General features: G+C 37.3%; 1 protein-coding gene across 2 annotated transcripts in view; it reads left to right on the top strand.

The window, feature by feature from the left end:
* The window catches only part of Cep126 (centrosomal protein 126), a 44399-nt gene that overhangs the window by 1928 nt on the left and 18210 nt on the right, over nucleotides 1-24261 (top strand). The window contains exons 2-6 of one of the 2 annotated variants that reach the window (XM_045146427.1): nucleotides 2593-2712; nucleotides 8916-9061; nucleotides 10721-10832; nucleotides 18156-18357; nucleotides 21032-23171. In XM_045146427.1, the coding sequence (XP_045002362.1) occupies nucleotides 2593-2712; nucleotides 8916-9061; nucleotides 10721-10832; nucleotides 18156-18357; nucleotides 21032-23171 (2720 nt within the window). Of the gene's footprint in view, nucleotides 1-2592; nucleotides 2713-8915; nucleotides 9062-10720; nucleotides 10833-16642; nucleotides 17026-18155; nucleotides 18358-21031; nucleotides 23172-24261 lie in introns of those variants that run through there. The other variant, XM_045146428.1, reaches the window with a different exon arrangement.

Here is a 24261-nt window from a genome sequence, read left to right as displayed (position 1 = left end):
ATATAGTTAAATGTAAGCAAGTTGTAAAAGATTGTTTCAGTAGATGACCAAGAGACTTGGATAAAATACAAAAAACTGTTGCTTATATATGTACATTTTCTGATTTTTATATTTTTAATACATGTATATATAATATTTAAATGGGATTAAAGCTATGCCATTAAATCAAGAATATTATTTTCTACTTGGATAAACACATTAGTATGAATATTATTTTGCATATTCCTAGGATGGGATTTCTAATACAGTATAGTTACTCAAATATGTTAAATGAATGACTGGGCAAAAAAGAAAGCCAATGAAAGAGCCATAGTTTTAAAATAAGCAAATGTCTGGTAAAAATGTTGGATGTGATCTCAAATACGAACACATTATCCAAAAGCCTTCAGGCTTTCTGCTGAAGATGTAGTCTAGCTAGAGTTCAAATGCCCTGAATAAAGCCTATAACAGAACAAAGTTCATCTAATTCAAGTTCCATTTCACTCTCTCATAAGACTTCGTAGAAATCAACTTGTTAAGGACAAAAAGGTCTCCTTGCACTCTGACTTTTCTTTCCTCATAAATATATCCCATTTTATCCAAAAAGTTGACATTTGCCTCTTTTGTACCCAACATTTACCATATTCTTGATTACTTACACGTATTTTCTCACCACTATCCATAGTTATTCATACTCCTGCCCTGAGAAACTGCCTCTTGTGGATAATAATAATGTTTGGGGGGCAAATAGGGTTACTTGCATGACAGTACAGATAGGTAGTCCTAAAAACTAATGGTTTTCACTTTCACCTAAATAGGAGCAAAGTTTTATCTTTTTCCTGTTAATATCTATGTTCGGTCTCACCACTGTCAGTGTCATCTTACCACTTCATAAAACAGATGGCATGAACTCTATCATGTCCCTCCCAACAAGCAATACAAACCCACAGGCTCACTGATGTGATGCCACTTTTACTATAGAGAGTGAATGCATTCACTTCTATCCATCTATTTTCTTTTCCTCAGAACTACTGGGTTTCAAATTATTACACCTTGCTTATAATTAACTTTCAACTTTTCTTAATGGCCTTTCTCTACAGGCTATAAACATTATAAAAATTCTCTTAGGGTTGGAGGGATGGTTTAGTGGTTAAGTTCTTGCCTGTGAAGCCTAAGGACCCCAGTTCGACACTCAACTCCCCACAACCCATTTTAGCCAGATGCACAAGGGGGCACACATGTCTGGAGTTCGTTTGCAGTGGCGGGAGGCCCTGGCGTGCCCATTCTCTCCCTCCTTCCCTTCCCCTCTCCCTCTCCCTCTCCCTCTCCCTCTCCCTCTCTCTCTCTCTCTCTCTCTCTCTCTCTCTGTCTCTGTCTCTGTCTCTGCCTCTTTCTGTCTGTCGTTCTCAAATAAATAGATGAAAATAAACAAGCAAACAGAAAAAAAAAAAAAAACTACCCATCAAGCCCTGTGGCTGACACCCTCCACTCGTTAAAAAAAAAAAAAAAAAATTCAGCCAGGCAAGGTGGTGCACACCTTTAATCCCAGAACTTGGGAGGTGAAGGTAGGAGGATCACCATGAGTTCAAGACCACCCTGAGACTACATAGTAAGTTCCAGATCAGCCTAGGCTAGAGTGAGGCCCTACCTCAGAAAACAAAAAAATAAAAAACCTTTCTATGATAAACTTGGCAAAAATAATCAAAACACAAATTGGGGAAACAACTAACATATCAATGCAATTAAATGCAAGGAAAGTTTGTATTTAAATTTAAATTATAAGGATAACCAAAATATTCCATTTCCTCTCTAGAAAACTTAAACAGATGACTAGACATTATTGGATACTTTTGTATAACCTATAAGCAAGTCACTAAATGGATATGTGTACTATGAAGAGAAAACATAAATACATTCCCAAAGATTTCAGTTATATTGCTCTTTGAATTTTTCATATTTGAATATGAATTTCATACTAATGATTAGAGGAGCTTTTGAGACATTTAGCTCATGTACATCCTATTACTAAAATGCAGTCTTTCATTTCCTTACATGCTTCAGAAGGCAGCTTGTTAGTAAGTATTTAAATACATGTCTGTAGAGGGAATGAAGATATCCATTCTCCTTATTTGTGCTCATGAGTCCTAAAAATGACATATCTTCCCTCAGGGAAAGTAAGAGATGCCTTAAAACCTAATACGTAGTTGGATTTTGTGTGTGTGTGTGTGTGTGTGTGTGTGTGTGTGTGTGTGTGTGTGTTTAATGTATTTATTTGAGAGAGAGAGAGAATTAAGTATGGGCATGCCAGGGCCTCCTGCCACTGCAAACAAACTGTAGACACATGCACCCCTTTGCGCATCTGGCTTTACATGGGTAGTAGGGAGTCAAACCCAAGCCAGTGGGTTTTGCAAGCAAACACCTTTAACTGCTAAGCCATCTCTTCAGTCTCAAGTTGGATGCTTTTATATAGAACATTTGCTGGTCACATGCTAGCACTAATGCATACACATACTAATAGTTCCACAAGGCATCATTATGCCATTAGCACAAGGCTAGAATTATGACACCCACTAAAGATGTAAACTGTTGTTCTTAACTTAATGATATCACTAGAGATATGAAAATCTATCTAGAGAAAAATTTAGAAGAAGAACGCCAGATATTACTGCAGCAACAAAGAATATGTCGAAATCGAGCGCGGAAATATTTTGTGGAGTCAAACCGGAGAAAAAAGTAAGTAACTGTATTTGATCCAAAAGTGTGAAAATTCAAAGTCAGGATAAACTTTTATGGCCTATATACCTTAATTCATGACAATGTTTTGTCTATAAAACAAGTGACCAAGATTCACATGGCTTTGTAAATTGTATTTTTCTTCCTGAAGCATCATGATAGTGAGTGTGATCGAATTTATTTACATACCATAGCAGTCTTGTGGTCCAACAGCTGGTTACATTGTCATATACATATATTAAAATGGATAAAGATTGTGCTAACTTCTTTGTCTTATTTCATGGTGCATTAAAAGAGTAGATGTTATTTAATTTCTAATATTACTATTCACTTTATGTAGGTTTCCTGAATGTGCCGCCCTCATTCATTTAATTACAAAAAAGGGGGAAATAGGAATACTGTTAGAACATCATAAATAAAATTTTATATATGACTACATTAAAACCTTACTTTACTAAAAGTAACAATGAAATGTATCCAATCTCTGCTTAATTCTTAGGTGTTTTGTTTTGTTTTGTTTTGTTTTTCAAGGTAGCATTTCACTCTGGCCGATGCTGACCTAAAATTCACTATATAGTCTCAGGCTGGCCTCATGGAGATCCTCCTACCTCTGCTCTCCTAGTGCTGGGGTTAAAGGTGTGTGTGAACCACCATGCCTAGCTTATTCTTAGAATTTTTAAATTACTTGATTTTTCAAGACAAAATAGTGATGTGATATTATTATTACTTTTTTTTTTACCTTGTCCATCTTCCTATAACCCATAAAGAGCAGAAAAACCCCTAGAGTTTATTAACTACATCATTTGGTCATATGCTGCAAATCCCATTTGGGGAATACAAAGTTGTTTACCTATAATTTCTTTCTGAGATTTTATCTCTTGAGGTTAACTGTTTCTTTGCCCAACATTGTTGAAATAATAAAGCTTGTTTGTTGTTATTTGTTTCTCTTTTTACCAATTGACTCCTTAAGACTAAAAAAGGCACATGACAAGTATTCATCTAAGTTTATATTGTCTACACATATGGAATCATCGAATCTTAGGGATTTTATTTTACTATTTTTTAAATATTTATTTATAAGTGGGGCAGAGGGTGGTGCAGAGCCTCTTTCCACTGCAAACAAACTCCAGATGCATGTGCCCCCTTTTTTTTTCAAGGTAGGGAGGGTTTCATCTAGCTCAGGCTGACCTGGAATTCACTATGCAGTCTCAGGGTGGCCTTGAATTCATGGCAATACTCCTAACTCTGCCTCCCAAGTGCTGGGATTAAAGGTGTGTGCCACCACACCCAACCATGTGCATCTGGCTTTATATGTGGACTAGGAAATCAAACCTAAGCTGGCATGCTTTACAAGCAAGTGTCTTTTAACCACTGAACCATCTCCCCAGCCCCTGTAGTCCTCAGATAGAAACCATCTCATTGTGCTACTTGTCAGTTATACTTTAACATGGTGAATGTTGTGTCTCCAACAGTTGTAAAAGGAATATGTTCCTAGACTCAAGTGCTCTTTATTTCCACTAAAGTTATGCATTTATTTTCTCCTGCTTACTACTTTCTAATATTTCTATTAGTTAGTTTTCTGTAGTATATTCTAAAATAACTTTTTAGTATGATTTTTTTGCAAACCAACTGTTTTCAGATACATACAAAGGAAATTAACTTATTTCCTACATTATATTCAGTCTACAGCTTATTACTACTCAGAACTACCTTTTGTAAATAAATAAATGGAAAATTTACTCAATGTAACTGAGTGTCAGTGAGGCAACATCATGTAAGGAGAAGAATTTATCTGGTCAGTCAACGAGATACTAGGGTTTTGGGGGGAGGTGAGAGGGGAGAGTGGAGATATTCAGGCTGTATCAGGCAGGTCTCTGAGTTCAAATGATCCTCCTACCTCAGACTCACTCTAGTGGCTAGGACTGCAGGTGTACCCTCCTACCTCATCATTCTACTATTAAACTTTGGAAAGGGGCAGTAATGAGACCTCGAGAGCCAAAGAAAATGAAAGTGAAATTTTTAAGAATTATGGATCCCAGCCAGGTGTGGTGGCACAGGGCTTTAATCCCAGCACTTGAGAGCCAAGAGGTAAATGGATCACCATGAGTTAGGGCCAGCCTGGGACTACAGAGTGAATTCTAGATCAGCCTAGGCTACTGTGAGAACTTCAGGGGGGAAAAATTATCAATCCCAAAGAAGGACTTCAGAAAGTTTTAAATCACTATAATGCAAGCATGTGTAAACTTAAAAATTGAGATGGTGAAACATCTGTATAACTTGAAAGACATGGACCAAATTGAAAAAAATGCCAAAAGAAGAAAAACTATTAACAATGAAGGAAAAACACTTTGGAAGAATAACTAAAATGTTTTTTTTTTTTACAAGAGTTCTGCCACATCACTACAATCCCACCCATTTATTTATTTATGTGTTTATTTATTTGTTTATTTATTTATTTATGAGAGATAGACAAAGAGGCAGATAGAGAGAGAATGGGCACATCAGGGCCTTCAGCCACTGCAAAAGATCTCCAGATGCATGTGCCAACTTGTGTATCTGGCTTATGTGGGTTCTAGGGAATCGAACCTGGGTCCTTTGGCTTTGCAGGCAAGTGCCTTAACAATTAAGCCATCTCTTTAGCCCAACTAAAACTTATAATAAAAAAAGATTACTATCCAGGCATGGTGGCACATGCCTTTAATCCCAACACTTGGGATGCTGAAGTAGGCAGATCACCATGAGTTCAAGTCTACTCTGAGACTACATAGTTAATTCCAGGTCAGCCTGGGCTACAGTAAGACCCTACCTCAAAAAAAAAAAAAGATTTCTCAAATATCTTGATTGCAGAAATGATTAAAAGATTAAAAAAAGCAATGAAATTCATTACCTGGTAAACAAAGTATAGAGTTCAGACTTGCCTATAAAGTATAAAAAACATACTCAGACTAAGAAGGAATTAGATTTTAAACAATAATTCATATTTATTGAATAGATAGATAGATGACAGATAGATAGATAGATAGATAGATAGATAGATAGATAGATAGATAGATAGATAGATACTGGTATAAGCTAAAAATATATAAGTTCAGGCTGGGTATAAAGGCACATACCTTTAATCCCAGCATTCAGGAGACCAAGGTTGGAGGAGTTTGAGGCCAGCCTGGGACTACAGAGTAAGTTGTAAGTCAGCCTGAGTTAGAGTGAAACCCTACCTCAAAAAAACAAAAACAAAAAAGGTAAAAATATATAAGTACAAATAAGTTTAAGTATGTCAATAAATAGGTTTAATATACTTGATTAAAGAAACAAGAGATTTAGAGATTATCTTCAACTATTGAAAATGTTATAGAATCAGTGTTAGAAGTGGTAAAGACTACAGGAACCTCTAAAGTTGGACTGTGTGCATTTTTCATCATGAGATGGCCATAGAGTCTATGAGGGCAAGGATCAGAATGTGGTGATTTGAATGTAAAATGTCTCCCATAGTCTCATGTGTTTGAATTCTTAATTCCTGGTTGATGACACTATTTGGGGAGGTTATGGAGCCTCTCATAGGGTTAGAAATTTGCTGGAAGAAGTGTGCCACTAGAGGCAGGTATTAATAGTCAGAGCCTCAGTTGCACTTCTTTCTCTACTTCCTTCCTGCTGATATGACAGTGTGATGCCAGCATCTTGCTTCTGCCATGCTTTGCCCATTATGATGGACACCCCCCAAAACCTTAAATAAACTATTTTCTTCCCTAAGCTGCAGTGAAAAAAACTTTTTTTTTCCTTGGGGGATTCTTAAAAGAGATTGTTTAGGAAGATTAACAGCTCTACATATGACACTTCACCACTACATACTACCCACCACAAGGAGTAGACCACTTGAAGATCTAAAACCTATCAGTCAGGGCTGGAGAGATGGCTCAGCAATTAAGGCACTTGCCTGCAAAGCCTAATGACCCAGGTTCAGTTCCCCAGTAACCATGTGAAGCCAGATGCACAAAGTGGCACATGCATCTGGAGTTCATTTACAGGAGCTAGAGGCCTTGGCATGCCCATTCTTTCTGTTTGTTTCTCTTCTATCTCTCTGCTTGCAAATATGAATAAAAAATAAAATAAAACCTATCAACCAGAAGTATAGTTCCTTGGATCTGAGTTATTTAAGCTTAAAGATCCATACAGAGCTACTCTTTAGAACAATAGTTGACAGTATCCTATAACATGAAAATCTTAAAGCAAGGCTGGAGAGATGGCTTAGTGGTTAAAGCGCTTGCCTGTGAAGCCTAAGGACCCCGGTTCAAGGCTCAATTCCTCAGGACCCACATTAGCCAGATGCACAAGGGGGAGCATGCATCTGGAGTTCATTTGCAGTGGCTAGAGGCCCTGGCACACCCATTCTCTTTTTCTCTCTCTCTCTGCCTCTTTCTGTCTGTCTCTCTCAAATAAATAAAAACAAACAAACAAAAAAAAAATGTTAAAGCTTTCTTACCAACTACCCCCCCCCCCCAATCCTGTGCATGCCAAAGTAACCATGCCGAGGCTTTTTTTTTTTAACTTTTTTTTTAATTAGCATTTTCCATGATTATAAAAAAATATCCCATGGTAATTCCCTCCCTCCCCCCCACACACACTTTCCCCTTTGAAATTCCATTCTCCATTATATTACCTGAGGCTTTATCAGTGAGCTGCCAATTTGCTTTTTTTTTTTTTGCTTATTTCTGGCAAGTAATTATTGAATAATACAAATACATGTATTTTCCAAAGACAAAATTGATTCTTTGAGGCAATAAAGTTTAAACTAGATAATGTAAATTCAAGTACCAAAGCGCACTCTAAAATAAATGTTTGATTTCTTTTTGAGGAGAGTATTGAGGAAAGTTAAGAAGACTAAGGAATGTAAGATGGGTGCTTATAGCCATATTTGATAAAAAGTTCAAGGTTTCCAAGTCTTCTAAGTTTATAAGGAAAGCCAGAAATAACATTTTATTAATTTTTTTATTATTTGCTTGAGAGAGAAAGAGGCAAAGAGATACACAAAAGAGGGGGGGGAATGGAGAGCGAATAGGCATGCCAGGGCCTCTAGCCACTGCAAATGAACTCCAGACATATGCGTCACTTTGTACATCTATTTTACATGGGTCTGGGGGGATCAAACCTGGGTCATTTGGCTTTGCTGGCAAGTGCCTTAACCACTAAGCCATCTCCCCAGCCTAGAAAGGCTTAGTAGTTAAGGTACTTGGCTGTGAAGCCTATGGACCCAGATTCAATTCTCCAGTACCTATTAAGCCAGATGCACAAGGTGGCACATGCGCTTAGAGTTTGTTTTCAGTAGCTAGAGGCCCTAGTGTGCCCATTCTCTTGCGCTCGCTCGCTCTCTTGCTCTCTCGCTCTCTCTCGCGTGCACACAAATAAATAAAAAATGGAAATTATCTGGAATTTTAAATACTTAAGACTTAACATGACAACTAATTTTTAATCTTTGGATCTATATTGATGAAATAAAATACAGTATATTTCTCTGACTTCCCCATGGTTTGTAAGTCTGCTTTTTTCACCAGTGAACCATTTCTTTGTGTTCGTTATGAAAGGAGTCTTCCTTATTAGAGTTTAGAAGGCAGAACCAGGTTAGCAGGCCTGCCAGAAATTAGAAAGGTCCTCATTACAGAGCATTCTCTTAGGTGCAACAGATCAGAATGAAGTTTTAAAAATGCCATTCTACAAATATATTTTAATTCCTTGACAAGAATCTGGTTTTTTTTTTAAGCTTTTTATTGACAGTATCCATAACTATAGACAATAAAGCCATGATAATCCCTTCCTTCCACTCCCATTTCCCCCCTACTCCTGCATAGAATCCCCTTCCCCTTCCAATTAGTCTCTCTCTCCCTTTTATGTCATCATCTTTTCTTCCTGCTAGGAAGGTCTTGTGTAGGTTGTTTCAGGCACTGCAAGGTCATGAATATCAAGGCCATTTGTGTCTGGAAGATTGTGTTGTAAGCAGCCTACCCTTCCTTTGGCTCTGTGGTTTTGAGGCTGGGAAGACAGCTCAGTGGCTAAAGGTACTTCCTTATAAAACCAAGATTTGTTGTCTCTAGTTAAAATTTTAAGTCTGAAAACACTGTTGTTCAACAAATAGCATCATTTTCAAACCACTGTCTGCATTCTTTTTTAACTTATTATCTATTTCTCTTATTTTCTTTATGTTTTAAATACAGAGCTTTTGAAGAGAAACGAAAAGAACAGGAGGAAAAAGAATACCAAATGAGAGAGCAAATACTTCAGCAGAGAAAACAGAAGTTTGAGGAGGTTACTGAGAAATTTCAACGTGCACATATTCCTCTCTCTCAGAGAAGGAGACCAGGTAGTTCTACAGAGATTATGAGAATAGCAAGTAAAACCAAAAAATAATTGTAGTCACATTTGACTTGAATAAACAATTGAATGATACATGAGGAAACAAAGTAGAAACAAAAAAGATCTGGTATGCCCTTTGCATAGACTATCAGCAAGTGAAAAGCAGTGATTTGATTTAAATTGAATTTGGAGAATATTTTGTTGACTCTCTTGGTAAACTATTTACTCACAAATTTGTTTCAACTTTATACTGGCTTACAGTGTTTTGTCTTTTTAAAATTATTTTGTAAGTAACAACAGAAAAAGAATGTAGGGTTCAATAAATGAGTGTCACATTCATTCTGGCATTTTATTTACCATTTGATTCAAATTCTTATTTGATTGGAATAGCAGCAAGCCATCCAATAGCTGTACATTATGTTATTACCAATTGATTAGGAAAATAGATTGTGTCTAGAGTTTAAGCTTGAACTGAACCTCACATACTAATATACTGAATTTGTATAAGAATTTTAAAACTAAACTGCAGACATGGAATCATGGGAAAGTATGTTGACATTTGGGTTTTAGAGGAGAAAGGGGGGAAAACAAATTTTAGGTTTCCATGAAGAGTTATAAAATTACCTATCAGATGTATAGGTTTTAAGTTATATTGAGCATATGGTGGGAGAAATATAATGTCTCCACATGGGAGGGCTACAGGAAAGTCAATATTCTTATAAGTCAGATGAAGAAAATATTAAGAGAGAAGTAGGAGATATAGAGGTAAAGTACATATTGAAGGGGTTTGCAAAAATAGATGCATATAGGTAACAATAATGGATTAAAGCTTGAACAGGGGCTGGAGAGATGGCTTAGCGGTTAAGCGCTTGCCTGTGAAGCCTAGGACCCTGGTTCGAGGCTCGGTTCCCCAGGTCCCACGTTAGCCAGATGCACAAGGGGGTGCATGTGTCTGGAGTTCGTTTGCAGAGGCTGGAAGCCCTGGCGCGCCCATTCTCTCTCTCTCCCTCTATCTGTCTTTCTCTCTGTGTCTGTCGCTCTCAAATAAATAAATAAATAATTTAAAAAAAAAAAAAAAGCTTGAACAGAATACTGTGTGGATGAGCACCATAACGCTGTATTAGCTTGAACAAGTCTCCTTATCTATTTAGCTTCCTTATGAAATGTGAACTGCATCTTCCTTACTAACTATAGTGAGGATGAACATGCTCATACTTACAAAGTGCTTAAGATAAGGTCTATACTTAGAGTTTACCTTTCTCTTGTATCATTGTAATATTTATAAATTTTATCATAATTATGGAACTATGAGATCAACTGTAGAGGGATTTACCTAGCAAAATAAAGATGCTGTTAAAGTAGGATTTTATTTAAAGTGAGTTCCAGGTCATTTTGGCCTATAGGGAAATCCGGCCTCACTGATATTTTTTGAAGTTTTTTTTCTTTCTAGATAATTATAATCTTGAAATTGGTAATAAAAATTTCAAGCTAACAATTTCTCTTTTGGAACTGAGGTATCAAAACTTAAAATATTTATGCTATTGTAAATATATTATCTTCTTACATGTATTTTGAACTGTTTTATTACTGACAAATTAAATTATATCTAAAGCTGTTGTTGAAGGTAAGGTGATTCTTTACTGTTTGCTTTTTATTCTCCCCTTAGTTTTTCAAAAACCAGTTCCTCCATTAGAAGAGGCCCTCAAACAAATTCAAGAATCCAACTTAAAATCAGAAGTAAGCCTTCCTCTTTCCCACAGATCAACTGTAAACTGGAAGTAAGTAACCTATTCTTATATTAAAATTATACTTCTATTACTTAATGTATAATAATTATATAGCTTTCTACTTGCTAAATTTGTAGGTATTTTCATCAGTTACTCCTCACCTGTGTTTTAGAATTTGTTCTTTATTTTCACAAACTAAGTATGGGAGAATATAAATTTCTACAAGAGTTAATCAGAATTCTAGTTCAGAGTCTTTAATATTCCAAATACTGTAATATTGAATACTACTTTGTAGAAAATATCATGAAAACTATTTGTAATATATTGATGTTATTATCTTTACTGAAAAGATAGAATTGTTTTAAATTGTAATGATACAAATGTAGCTTAAAAGAGTCATTTTACAGTTGAAATGCATTTTTTTGTTGTTGTTTTTGTTTTGTTTTTTGCAGTAGGGTCTCACTCTGGTCAAGGCTGATCTGGAATTAACTCTGTAGTCTCAAGGTGGCCTTGAACTCATGGCGATCCTCCTACCTCTGCCTCCTAAGTGCTGGGATTAAAGGCGTGCGCCACCACACCAGGCTGAAATGAGTTTTTATGTACTGAGAATCTTTTCTGAATACCTCTGGAAGACTACAGAGTCTCATGGTTTCTCTCCAGAATTACAGAAGTGAATCATCCAAAAGAAGTAGTATGGACCAACTAACAACTTGGTTTTTTTCTGATATCCTGAGCTTTCCATTTAATTATTCCATGTATTTACTGATGTCATTGCATGGAGAGGAGTAGAAGATGAAGCATTGTAAGAAAATGTGGAAAAGCATACTATTATAAAATATTATCCCTTGTATATAAGAGAAAGGAAAAATAGTGCTTCAGAAAGCATCAGGAACCAGGTGTGGTGGCTCAGGCCTATAATCTTAGCACTCTAGAAGCTGAGGTAGGAGGATTGCCATGATTCAAGGCTAGCCTGGGCTACAAAGTGAGTTCCATGTCATTTTGGTCTAGTGTTAGACCTTGCCTCAAAAACACATTTATAGGGCTGGAGAGATGGCTTAGCGGTTAAGGCACTTGCTTGCAAAGTCTAAGGACCCATGCTCAACTCTCCAGATCCCACATAAGCCAGGGGCACAAAGGTCAGGTAACAACAAGGTCACAAATGCCCACTAGGTGGCATAACCATCTGGAGTTTGATTGCAATGGCTGAGGCCCTGGCATGCCACTTCTCTCTCTCTCTCTCTCTCTCTCTCTCTCTTTTTCCCTAAAATAAAATTTTAAAAAATGATAAGACACTGAGCCTGTGGGTATAGCTTAATGGTAGAGCATTTGCCCATCATGTACAAGGACCTGGGATTGAATCCCAGCACCACATATAAAAGTATAGCATGAGTAATGATAATTACAACATTTATGTATGAAGCTATCAATAATTCAAATGGTAAATTATGTTAATATTTTTCTATATATAACATTATTCCATTATTTTAATTTCTCAGCCCAATAATTACCTTGATTAGTGTGAAGAAAAAGTAGACTAAGGTTTTTAGTCTTCATTAGAGTTCAGGAAAGACCTTGTGAGACAGAGAATGGTTCAGCAAAGCTTTGAAGAAAATAGGAGTTAATGATGGAACAAGTGGCTGAATGGCATTATAAAGAAGGTGATAAGCATGTGCAAATTCCAAGAATAATAGAAAGCTTCTTGTATGCCAGGTATAAAAATATGGAGATTGATGCAGAGTGACATTGTTTTGAGATAGGCATGGTAGTGCCTGTAATCTTAATACTTAGGAAGTGGAAGCAAGAAGATCGGGAGTTCTAGGGGTTGTGGAGAACACATAGATTAATTTGGCTTATATGTAGTGAGAAGACAGCTGTAGGCAGGCAGGTTAGAAAGGAAGCCAAGAGTTAAACATAAAGAACTCATTAAGTAATATGTTCTAGAGACAGTTATTGAAAGATTTCAGTCATCCTTACAGATTTTTATTTTGGAAATGTTGTCCAAATATAATGAATAGGGTAAGACTAACATAAACTAGTACTTTAGCTAATAAAAATGATGATCTCTTAATAACTACTTAGGAAATAACTAGAAGGTGCTGGAGAAGAGTCATGGATTACTCCAGAGATTGGATTTGGTCAATAAATGAATGATAAAACCATTTATCAAAATCAGCACTGTGAGAATAAGAAAATAGACCTTGTGTTAAGTATATACCACAATAAAAAATGAGACTATGAGGAAGGAATGAGCAGTTTTGGGAGAGAGCATAATTAAAGGAAAGATAAGCTGGGCATAGTAGCACATGCCTTTAATCCCAACACTCAGGAGGCAGAGGTAGGGGGATTGTTGTGCGTTCAAGGCTGAGTCTACATAGTGAGTTCCAGGTCAGCCTGGACTACAGTGAGACCCTACTTTGTGAATCTAAAAAAAAAAAAAAAGAAAAGAAAAGAAAGAAAAATAAGGGGGAGGGAATTATCATGGTTTCTTGTCTATAATTATGGAAGTTGTCAATAATAAAAAAATTAAGCCAGAAAAATAGAAAAATCAAAACAAAAAAAGAAGATAGATTATAAATTTGAAACATAGGATATTCAGAAACCAATATTTCATTGGAAATCTGGACTACAATAACAGTTATGACAGTCATCAACTGATAAAAAGCCATGGCTCCATGTCTACTACCTGTGGTGGTTTGAGTTCAGCTAAATAACTACAATAGGCTAGATTTGGATTCTAGCAGAGAAAGATAGAAATTCATTCATTAAGTAAGACATTCTTCAGTAAGAAGACTCCTCAAGGAACACCACAAAGCAGTCTTTGCTATGTCCCTACTTCCCACAAATGACAGCAACGGGTGGCAGGAGAACCAACTGCAAAAGGTAACCCAACACTGAAGTGGCCCATCGTGAAGGAGAATGGATTTGGTAGCCCTTTACTGACCCACAGATACATTACATCAGTCATGGAACATGGCTCCAGTAAGAAAAGGGTTGTGTACTCAAAATTTCCAGCAAGTAATGGATAGGCCAGCAAAGCTAGGATCAAGAAAGAGCCTGAGAAGGGACTGTAAGAGAAGTAAGAAAACATGATGATATGGAGACCAAGGGAATTAAAGTCGTTAAAGAGACTAGTCATGTGTCTCTTTTTATGATCACTAAGTAGTTAATCACAAGCAAAGGAAAGCAGTGTGAAAGTGGCATAAGTTAGCAGTGTGTTAAGGAACACATGGAAACCATTTGAATACTCTTTGGAAAATCTTGTCTGGAAAAATACAACATATAATTAGGGGAATGCTTAGGTTTCAAAAGAAACTTAGACTGATATTTAAAAATCTAACCCATGATGGGCATGGTGGTATGCAACTTGAGGTGGAGGTAGTAGAATCGCTGTGAGTTCTAGGCCAGCCAGAGACTATATAGTGAATTCCAGGTCAACATGGAAATAATACCTTGAAAAGAAAAAAAAAAAAAAATCTAAACCATTTAGCATAGAAGTAATATAAATTTTTAATATAGGCCTGTTCACTTTCCCATTCATTTTTATTTTCTCTATATCAGTTGTTATTTTGTGCTAATTAGGTATTTTCAATTTTAAATAAGTTTTATGCAATAAATGAAAACAAGAATTTTTCTTGCTCATCAATGTGCACTTGCTTAAAGTCTAAGAAGAGTTAAGCTAACAGAATAACTTCAATTACTTTGAAGCAAACTAATGTGGTTTTCATATCAGTAAATCTGTGCTAGAACCAATCACCTTTGTTTGTGAGCGCGACCTCCATTCTGTATCAGAATGCCTATTCACTTTTTATATTATAATAATATACTATTATGACTATGACTTAATGATAGCTATGTTGTGTGTGTGTGTGTGTATATATATATATATATGCATATGTATAATATAAGTGTAACATCTGGAAAATAACAAGTATATGTATACACACATATATAAATACATATATACATATATATTGCTATAGAGAAAACACTAAGGTTTACAAATAAAAGTTGGACTTATCTCCACAGATAACTGAAAGTATTAAATAATGTGTATTAAGTGTTCTGTAAACTAAAGGTGCTGTACAAATATGAGACACTGGAATATTCAGGATCAAGGGTTAAGTTTATGGAAATGGGTATATTTATTATAAATATAATTAAGCTACAAATAGTAATAAACCATTGTCACATTAAAAATAAATAAATGTTCAGTGGACTCTAACCCTAAAATGGGTTAGGAAATAAAGTGATAGTGTTTTCAAAGTAGCAGAGGTATAGCACTACTCCTGAGAAATACTTCTATTTTCTTTCATGGTACTGGAAACTGGACACTAGCTATTGTGCATGTTAGGCAATCACTATAGCACTGAGCTATAGTCTCAAGCCCAAGACATTGTTCTAATATGGAAAGTGTTATTGATCAAGAAAAAGTTTAAGATATTGATAATATTCTAACCTAAAACAGAAAATTGTATAAAAACTGAAACTACTTAGTGCTTGTGCCTCAAGAAAAGTCAAAGAATGTGTTCTTCTGAACATAGAAACCACTTCAGGAAACAATGATATATAAGAATATTAATAAGGGACTAAAGTTAAAAAGATAAGTAATCAACCTTCCATCACAATCAAATCATCACCACAAAGCTAATCTACTAGATGAGCTTATCTTCTCCCCTATATTAACTACTTATTCTTTTATTGAATGATATTATTTGATATCTATCTCCAATATCCATGTGTTTCTGATGAGCTAGTCAATTGTAAACATATACTGCCCTGAGAAGTGTGGTCAGTGCTGAGCAGTTGTGTGACTGGTATTTGTTCTCCTCACTAGTGCCTTAACCTAGATTCTCCATGTATCTGTCTTCGTGTATCTGTGTGACTAATAGACTTCTGAAAATGTTCTTTAAGAGCAGAGAATGAGGACGGGGACCTGAATGAGCTGTGTGTATTTCTTAGTCAGTATGAAATGACCCTGGCTGACTAATGGGGATGACACATGCACCTCTAAACACTAAGATGAATCAAAAACCTAGAGGCAGCCCAACAAACACTTTTTTAAAATCTTAATAAGGTTCTTTCTACTTGCCTGTCCAAATGCTTTCCCACCTGTGCAGATCCATCCCTGCCTGTCCAGCTGTCTCCACTACTGACCCCTTCTTTCCTGATCAGCTGTCTGCTTCACAAGCCCCCTTGCTAGACCACCCTTTCCAAGTTCTTCCTAGCTACCCAGTTATTTCTCCCCTTCGCCAGACCCATATCCTTCCATCTGTCCCCTCTACTCTCCCAAAGACCTTTTTACCAGCCCCATTACTGTCTCATCCAATCAAGTATCTCCCTCGCCCTCCAACCCCAGTTATTTCCAGCTTTCGTAGCAGTTTTCCTCGTCTACCAGCCCCCATTCCTTCTGGCCCACCGGACCATCATTCTAAACCATCCCAGAGTCCTCCAGTTATTCGTGATCCTGACTCACAGAACAGGCTGTTTTATAAAACATTCAGACCCAAACATTTCCTTCCTGCACAGCGATCTACCCCAGCTACTCTAATGCCTGCCCTTATTCGTCGTTCCCTTCCAGCTCGACTAGTTGTTTCCCCAACCCCTTTGGAAGCTCTATCTGCTTTGAAGCCGTCCTGTTTATCCAGTCATCCCCCTCCTCAACCAGTCCCCCCTCTCTCTCTTACCACTCCATTACCTGCACATTCTGCTAGGTTGAATGCTTTTCAGTCAGTTCAGCAATCTGCTCCACAAAGCACAACATTGTCAGATCAGCCCAAGGCCTTTGAAGACCATCTGCCTGCCTCAGTTTTCTCCCACCCAGCTCCCTGTAACTCTTCATCCTCTTCCTTGCCCTCATCACCTTCTACTTCCACATCCTCTTCACCCTCTGCCCTGTTTTCTTCCTCTTCATCCATCCCTGCCTCTCCTTCCTCTTCCTCTTCTGCTTCTGCATCCTTACCTCTTGTTCCCTCTCCTTTGCATTCTTCTCCTTCTCCATGTTTGCCTCCAACTTACTTCGCTTTTCCCTCTCCAGTTTCTCCTGCTTCTTCTTCCTCTCTGATTTCTTCTTCCTTCCCCCCCATGCTTCATTCTCCCTCTCTTTCTGTCTCCCCATCTCCTTTTATTCCTATCCATCCCTTCAACCCTCCTCACTGGGGGAAGAAAGTAGAGAAGAGGAGAGAAGAAAGTGGAGTAGAGAAGAAAGGAATAGAGAAGAAAAAGTTGAGAGACGGCAACTACAAAGGTAAATCATTTGAGTTTATTAGACATTTTGTAGATTTAGCTTTATATTGTTTGGGGCTAGTGATCAAAGGGGAAGGATTATGCAAGAGTAGAAAAGTGTGAAAGGAAGAGGCAGAAATATATCCTCAATGTTCAGGAACTTATATTAAATACCCTTTTTGTTTGCTCTTCCTGACCTTCCTGTGATAACAAAGGAATAGTTAGGAATCTAGTAATCATTGACCTGGACTATTTTGTCTAAATAATGACATATATGGGTATTGGAGATAGGTATATATCACATGTGGCTATGTGCCACCCTCCAAAATATTTTTATCCTGATTGAGATTAATTTAACTGAACTGGGAATAAAATTCCTTGGCTCTAGCCCAGCAGCTGGCTATCTGATAAACTCATCCCACACCATCTTCCCAGAAATCTTCCTAAGCTTTTGGCTTTTTCACTTTGTACATATGCTGAAATGTACCATACTATCAGTTTCCAGACAATATACAACATTCTGATACATTATGATGTTGTGCACTGGTAATTTGGGGATGGTACTTTTGTACCCTAAGACTAAACTCTATTGATACTTGTTCCTGCAGCTAAAAAAACTGTTTATCTCTGACTATTCCTAAAACAAACTAAAAACAGTTGCATAGTCTCTTCATTGTGTCAGGCTCCAAGCCCCATTAAGTAGGGAGGAATTCCTGCCTGCCTTGGTAAAATATAATTTCCATCTGCTTGAATCTTCAACCAGCTCCCTTAGGGTTGAATGAAGAGCTATTCACCATGACATCAACACATATCAAAGGATAATTAATGTTATTGCCTATAGAGGATATACCTAGAGAACTGAAGAATGACTGTAAATTTTCAAATGATAGGAGAATAGACTGTAAAGATCAAAGTCATGAGTAGTTGAGCATCCCACAGGAAACTCTTCTTTATTGGCACTGTAGTCTCACAAATATTTCTGTGGAACTACTGATTGTTTTCCATTCCAATTCTATTATACCTAAATTCTCCAATATCCTTGTATGTCCTTACCTGGACACATGCAAGCATATTACACAGATATGTCATTTATAAACTTAGAAGAATAAGTTTGATTTAAGTGTACTAAATATTTTTACATCTGGTTTACAGAGCTGTAGAAGCTGCCTTGCCTTCAGCATTGTCAAAAAATGATCTCAAGCATCAGAAACATCTCTTATGCAAAATCAGCTGTGATAAGGAAACTCCACAGGACAACAATATGACAAGCCTAACTGCTAACAAAAATATGTTCCAACTTAAGCTGGAAGAAACTCAGAAACTCCTAGAAGATCAGCATTTAAGTAGTTTGCAAGTATGAAACCATAAATATGTTGCTGATATTTTAATTGCTGGTAATAACTCTGCCCTAGTTTTCAGTGTTCTGTTTTAAAGAAATGTATGTCATCAGCTTAATGGAGGCCTTAAAAAATAACTGAATGAATCAGCACAAATTCATCCCAGATAATGGAGAAAAACTTAGTTGGGTTTTTTTTTTCATTACTTTCTTATAAACTTTTCCAATCTCCTATTTCAAAACATACTTTATAAATAGTATTTATGACAAACACAAAAATTTTTTGAAAGAACAGTGTAATGCAGGTGTCAATTTAGAGACTATATTACAAAATAAACCTGAAAAATAAATAGATTCTTAATTGAGATATAGTAGAATTATCTAGAAATAATGGTCCTAGCCTATCCCTAGTAGGCATTAACTTTGTTGATGTTTTTCCATAAATGAATATAGTTTCTACTGATTTTTCTACATGTTCATAAACTTTATTTCTCATGAATAATTGCACACATTCATGAGGTTCTTATGAGGACAGTGACAAGATTAAATTCATAATGTGAAGGCTGAAAAAATGGATTTTTGCTGCCAATAATAATATGCCTTTCTGCCATAAATAATCATAATTTACTTAGCAGTTAAAGCACTTGCCTGCAAAGCCTAAGGACCCAGGTTCATTTCCCCAGAGCCCACATAAGCCAGATGCACATGGTGATGCATTCATCTGGAGTTCTTTTGCAGTAGCTAGAGGCCCTGGTGCACCCGTATTCATTCTCTATGTAGTCTCAGGGCGGCCTCCAACTCATGGCAGTCCTCCTACCTCTGCCTCCCAGGTGTTGGGATTAAAGGTATGCACTGCCAGGCCTGGTCTTTCATTCTCTTTCTCTCTTTCCCCTCTCTAATAGATAAATAAGAAACATAAATAGCCACAATTCTAAATAATATACATATATAATACAACTGTTTATAAAGACTGGACAATAACAATATAGGATTTCATCTTGAAAAAAGGAAATGGGCTGAAGAGATGGCTCAGCAATGAAAGGCACTTGCTTGCAAAGTGTGATGGTCCAGGTCCAATTCACCAGTACCTGTGTAAAGCCAGATGCACAAAGTGGCACATGCATCTGGAGTTCATTTGCAGCAGCAGGAGGCCCTGGTGTACCCATTCTCTCTCTGTCTCTTTTGCTTTTCCCCTCTCTCTCAAATAAATAATTCTTTTAAGAAAGGAAATGACTATGGGGATGGATCACTAAAGGTACTTGTTTGCAAAGCCTGCCAACCTGAGTTAAATTTCCCCATACCCATGAAAATCCAGATCACAAAGTGCTACATGTGTCTAGAGTTCATTTGCAGTGGCAATCGGCCCAGGCTTACCCATGTTTTCTCTCTCTCTCTCTCTCTCTCTCTCTTTCTCTCTCTCTCTCTTTCTTATAGATAGGGAGAAAGATATAAAATGTTATAAGTCTGTTCTCTTTCTCTCTTTTAGATAGGTAAATAGATAAAAATTTATAGGTTTATGTGTTCCCTCCCTCCCTCCCTCTCACCCTCTCTCCCTCTCTCTCTCTCCCTCCCTCTCTCTTCCCCCCTCCAGAAAGGAAACAGATAAGCTTTATGGTCTCCTAGGCTTTCTATCTAGATATAATAGACCTTGGAAACCCAGATTCCAGTTAAAACACTCTCTTAAGATTTTAAAGGGGATAGAGAATTGGTTCAGCAAGTAGAGGCAATTGTGACACAAACGTAAGAACCTGAGGTGGCCTAGTTTAGCCCCCAGTACTTGTATAAAAAGCTGGTTATAGCCACATATGCCTATAACCCCACTTCTGCAGGGTAGGGGATCAAGACTGAAGCATCACTGGGTCTTGCTGGTTAGCCAGTCTGGCCAAGTAGCATCTCCAGGTCCAGTGAGGCTTTTACAGACAAGCACCTTAACCACTGGTCAGTCTTTCCAGCCCTCATGTAAGTATTAAATTAGCAGGCCCCAGACATAGACTTTGTATGTTTGTATTTTATTTATAATTTTATAGCCAAACTAGCCTCACACTCACTGTATAGCCAAGGTTATCCTTGAACTCCTGATCTTCCCAGACATAGATGTTTTTATGAAGGTCCTTCTGTAGTTCTTACAACAAGAGCTAAAAGCCTTACTGTATAACATGAGACCAACCTTTATAAAAAGGATATGTCCTTTACCAACAAGAAGTTCACAATAAGATCACAGAACTTTTAAAAGTCTCTTTTCAGGTCTGGGGAGATGGCTCAGCAGTGAAAGGCATTTGCTTGCCGAGCCTCCTGACCTGGGTTCAGTTCCCCAGCACCCATGCAGTGGTAAGACATATACATGAGCAAACAAATAAATATTTTTAATTCTCTTTTTGTTCAACCCCTAGAACCACAAACAAAAGGCCTCTTTTTCAGAATTTTCTTTTACTATTATGAAACCTTCAAGAAAGTCTATATTTTTCATAGATTAGAAATTATTTCTATACTGTAATTGTGGCTAGAATAATTAATTACTTTCAGAGGAAAACTAAAGCAAAAATGTTTATTACATACTTTTTTACCTATACTATTTATAGTCATATTAATTTATTTTATATTCCAAGGAGAATTGAACTCTAGCAATGGCATATCATTAAGTTTGCCATTTGAAAATTTCTAAGGCATAAGACAATTTTCTTTTTTTCCCCAGAAATTTTGTGATGAAGTTAATCAGATAAATACTGAAACTCTCTCCAGTATAGACAGTCTTGAGGCTGGAGAACTTGAAGAAATATATGTAGCACTTGATAAGGAGTCCACTGCATGGACACAACAAAATGCTGGAGTTTCCCTTAAGTCAGCACATCTGCAGTCAGCTACTCTCAACTGCTTTGATGAAGACAAACTGTCAGTCTCTAAAACTCAACATATAAACGACTGGCTCACAAATCTAGATGTTCAGAATACTCAGTCTATCACACCTTACTCAGATATTTTAAATAAATCTAGTGTTCTTTCTTCATGGGAATGTTTTGGAAATAAAGAACAAACTCCATGTACTCTGAGTAGAACTATGCAGAGAGTCCCAAGTACTGCAAATGATTCAGGAGTCTTTGTATGCAGTGCACCCAGAGTTGCACTGGGTAGAAAAAGTGAAAAAGCCTCAGAAACTAGTACTGTGAGGACAAGTGACACCACTCCTGGTACACTCAAAAAGGAGAGGCCATCAGTCACTGAGAGAACAACATTTAAAGTCATCAAAGCCTGGACTACTCCAGCATCTCACACACAGAAAGTAGGTCCACGGTCAAGCCCAGGCAAACAGCCTGAATTCACTCAAGAGAACAGAACCTCTTCATCTCCCGCTTCATCTGTACCAGTGGTAACACCTCTTGTTCCGTCATCTAAAGCACAGTCTGCCAGGCCTTTCGCAAACAGCAATATGCACATTAAAGAAGTTGACCCAGTTCAGTGCTCTGATAAGTCAGAGGAACTGAAAGATGTTAAAAATGAAAACACAAAATATTTTAACTGTAATGAAAAAGAGTCACCTTTATTTTCAAGAAATCTTCAAGCCACCTGTATACCCCAAAATTCTGATTTGAAAGATAGAAAACAAAAAACAGCCAAAACATCGGCACAATCATCTAAGGTAACTTCTGGTGATGACTTACATGACCGGCATAAGAAAATGAAATACAACATTCATGAGCGAAACAGTGTGAGGTTTCTTAAAAGTATCTTAAAGAAAGAATCTAAATATGAACACGATTATCTTAAGACACTAATTATCAACCAGGCCTTTATGTTCAGAAATAAAACAGCTGAAGCTATCCGAGATAGTGTTGAACTGACAAAAGAAAAGGGGAAAGATGCAGAAATCCCAAAGACTATTAAAAAGCTGAGGTGGTTTGATGAAACTGGTAACACAGAAAACAGTGCTGGTAATAGTCACTCACTGAATAGCAGTCCAGGAGTGTCTCAGCAGCTTCACATTAAAAGTGAAACTGGAAGCAACACATGGGGTATTCCTGACTGTGCTATAAATACTCTTGATAGGAAAGCATCCAAGCCTGATTCTGTCTCAGAAAATGTTGCTAATTTAAGAGAATCTGAAAATGACAGTGTGCCTTTGAACTTTTTCATATATTCAGATCATACCTTTACTAAACAAGCCTGGCCAGCATGCAAAAGAGGAGAAATCAAAACCCCTGTATATAATGGTGACCCTAAGACTCAGAAAGTTAAACCCCATGGAGGTGGGGCAAAAGGAATTAGAAGAATAGGGCCTGAAAAAGTCCAGCCAGGCTTAGAGTACGTGAACAGAAAAGGCACTATCATGCAGCCACAGTCTGCAAGCAAAGCCAGTATGTTTGCTCAAACTCAGGGTATGCTAATTATACCTCATCCTCCCCCTAAACCACCATCACACATTAGAAGTGGTAAAAATATGCAAGTATCTCAGTGTCAATCAATAATGCCTGAAAATTCTCAAAGCATCATGTCACAGAACTGCTTTAATTCAGTGTATGTGCTTCCAAGTGAACACAAGTCATGTCAGTGGAATGAAGAAAGCAGTCCTCCACACTCAGATGTTTCTTCTGACCTGGTCACTGTGATACCAACTCTACCATCATATTATTATTCTGAGTGCCAAACTTTAGCCAAACCAAATCATTTAAATAGAACTCAAATGGTTTCGCAGCAAGATGGGACTTTATATTGCACCCAAAGAAGTCCTGTTGGTGAGGAAAGTTCCCAGCCTGTGACTCATGGGAATACTGAAGAAGAGTCAATCCTCTTGTGGAAACGAGGGAAGAACAGGCTGGGCCAAAACGAGAAGGTCACCGGTAAGATAAGATGTACACCTCCTGATAGGCAAACTTATTTTAAGTCATGTGACATTTTCCTCATTGACAGATGGCAATGTGCACTGTAAATATCAAGTTATAAATTAGTCTTATAAAAAATTTGCCTCTCAGTACTATAACTTGATCTAGTAGAGAGAACTTGATTCTTGTGCCATATTATTTGTCATTACTGTTAGAGTCAGATTTTCGTTTTCTTTTTTTGTTTTGAACTTTTATTGAAAACTTCCATAAATATTGACAATATACCGTATACCATGATCATATTCCCTGTCCTCTACCTCTTTTCTTCCCCTCCCAAATCCCGCTTTCACTGGATCCCTTCTTTCCAACTAGTCTCTTCTATTTGTTTTGTTTTGCTTTGCTTTGCTTTGCTTTGCTTTGCTTTGCTTTCTTTGCTTGCTTTGCTTTGCTTTGCTTTGCTTTGCTTTGCTTTGCTTTGCTTTGCTTTGCTTTGCTTAGCTTTGCTTTGCTTTGCTTTGCTTTGCTTTGCTTTGCTTTGCTTTGCTTTGCTTTGCTTTGCTTTTCAAAGTAAGGTTTCACTTTAGCTCAAGCTGACCTGGAATTCACTATGTAGTCTCAGAGTGGCCTCGAACTCACAGTGATCCTTCTGCCTCCCGAGTACTGGAATTTAAAGCATGTACTACCACACCCAGCTTTAATCTCTTCTATTTTGATGGCACCATTTTTTCCCCTCCTCTTATGCAGGTCTTATGTAAGTAGTGTCAAGTACTGTGGGGTCATGAATAATATTAAGGCCATTTTGTGTCTGGATGACTCCCCTACCATTGGCTCTTGCATTCATTCCACCATCTCTTCCACAATAGTTCTTGAGCCTTGGAGGAGGTGATAGAGATGTCTCACAGTGCTGAACAGTCCACTATTACTTCTTCTCAGCACTGTGGTGAGTTCTGAGTCACTCCAGTGATCACAACCATCTGAAAAGAAAAGCTTCTCTAGCTAAAAGTGAGAGTAGCATTAATATAAGGGCATAGGGTCTGGAGAGATGGCTCAGCAGTTAAGGTGCTTGCTTGCAAGACCCAATAACTTGGGCTCAATTCCCCAGTGTCCA

Source organism: Jaculus jaculus, chromosome 3, assembly GCF_020740685.1.
Source record: "Jaculus jaculus isolate mJacJac1 chromosome 3, mJacJac1.mat.Y.cur, whole genome shotgun sequence".
NCBI classification, from domain to species: domain Eukaryota; kingdom Metazoa; phylum Chordata; class Mammalia; order Rodentia; family Dipodidae; genus Jaculus; species Jaculus jaculus.
Note: the sequence above shows the minus strand (reverse complement) of the source record. Positions and strands in the feature narration are given on the sequence as shown.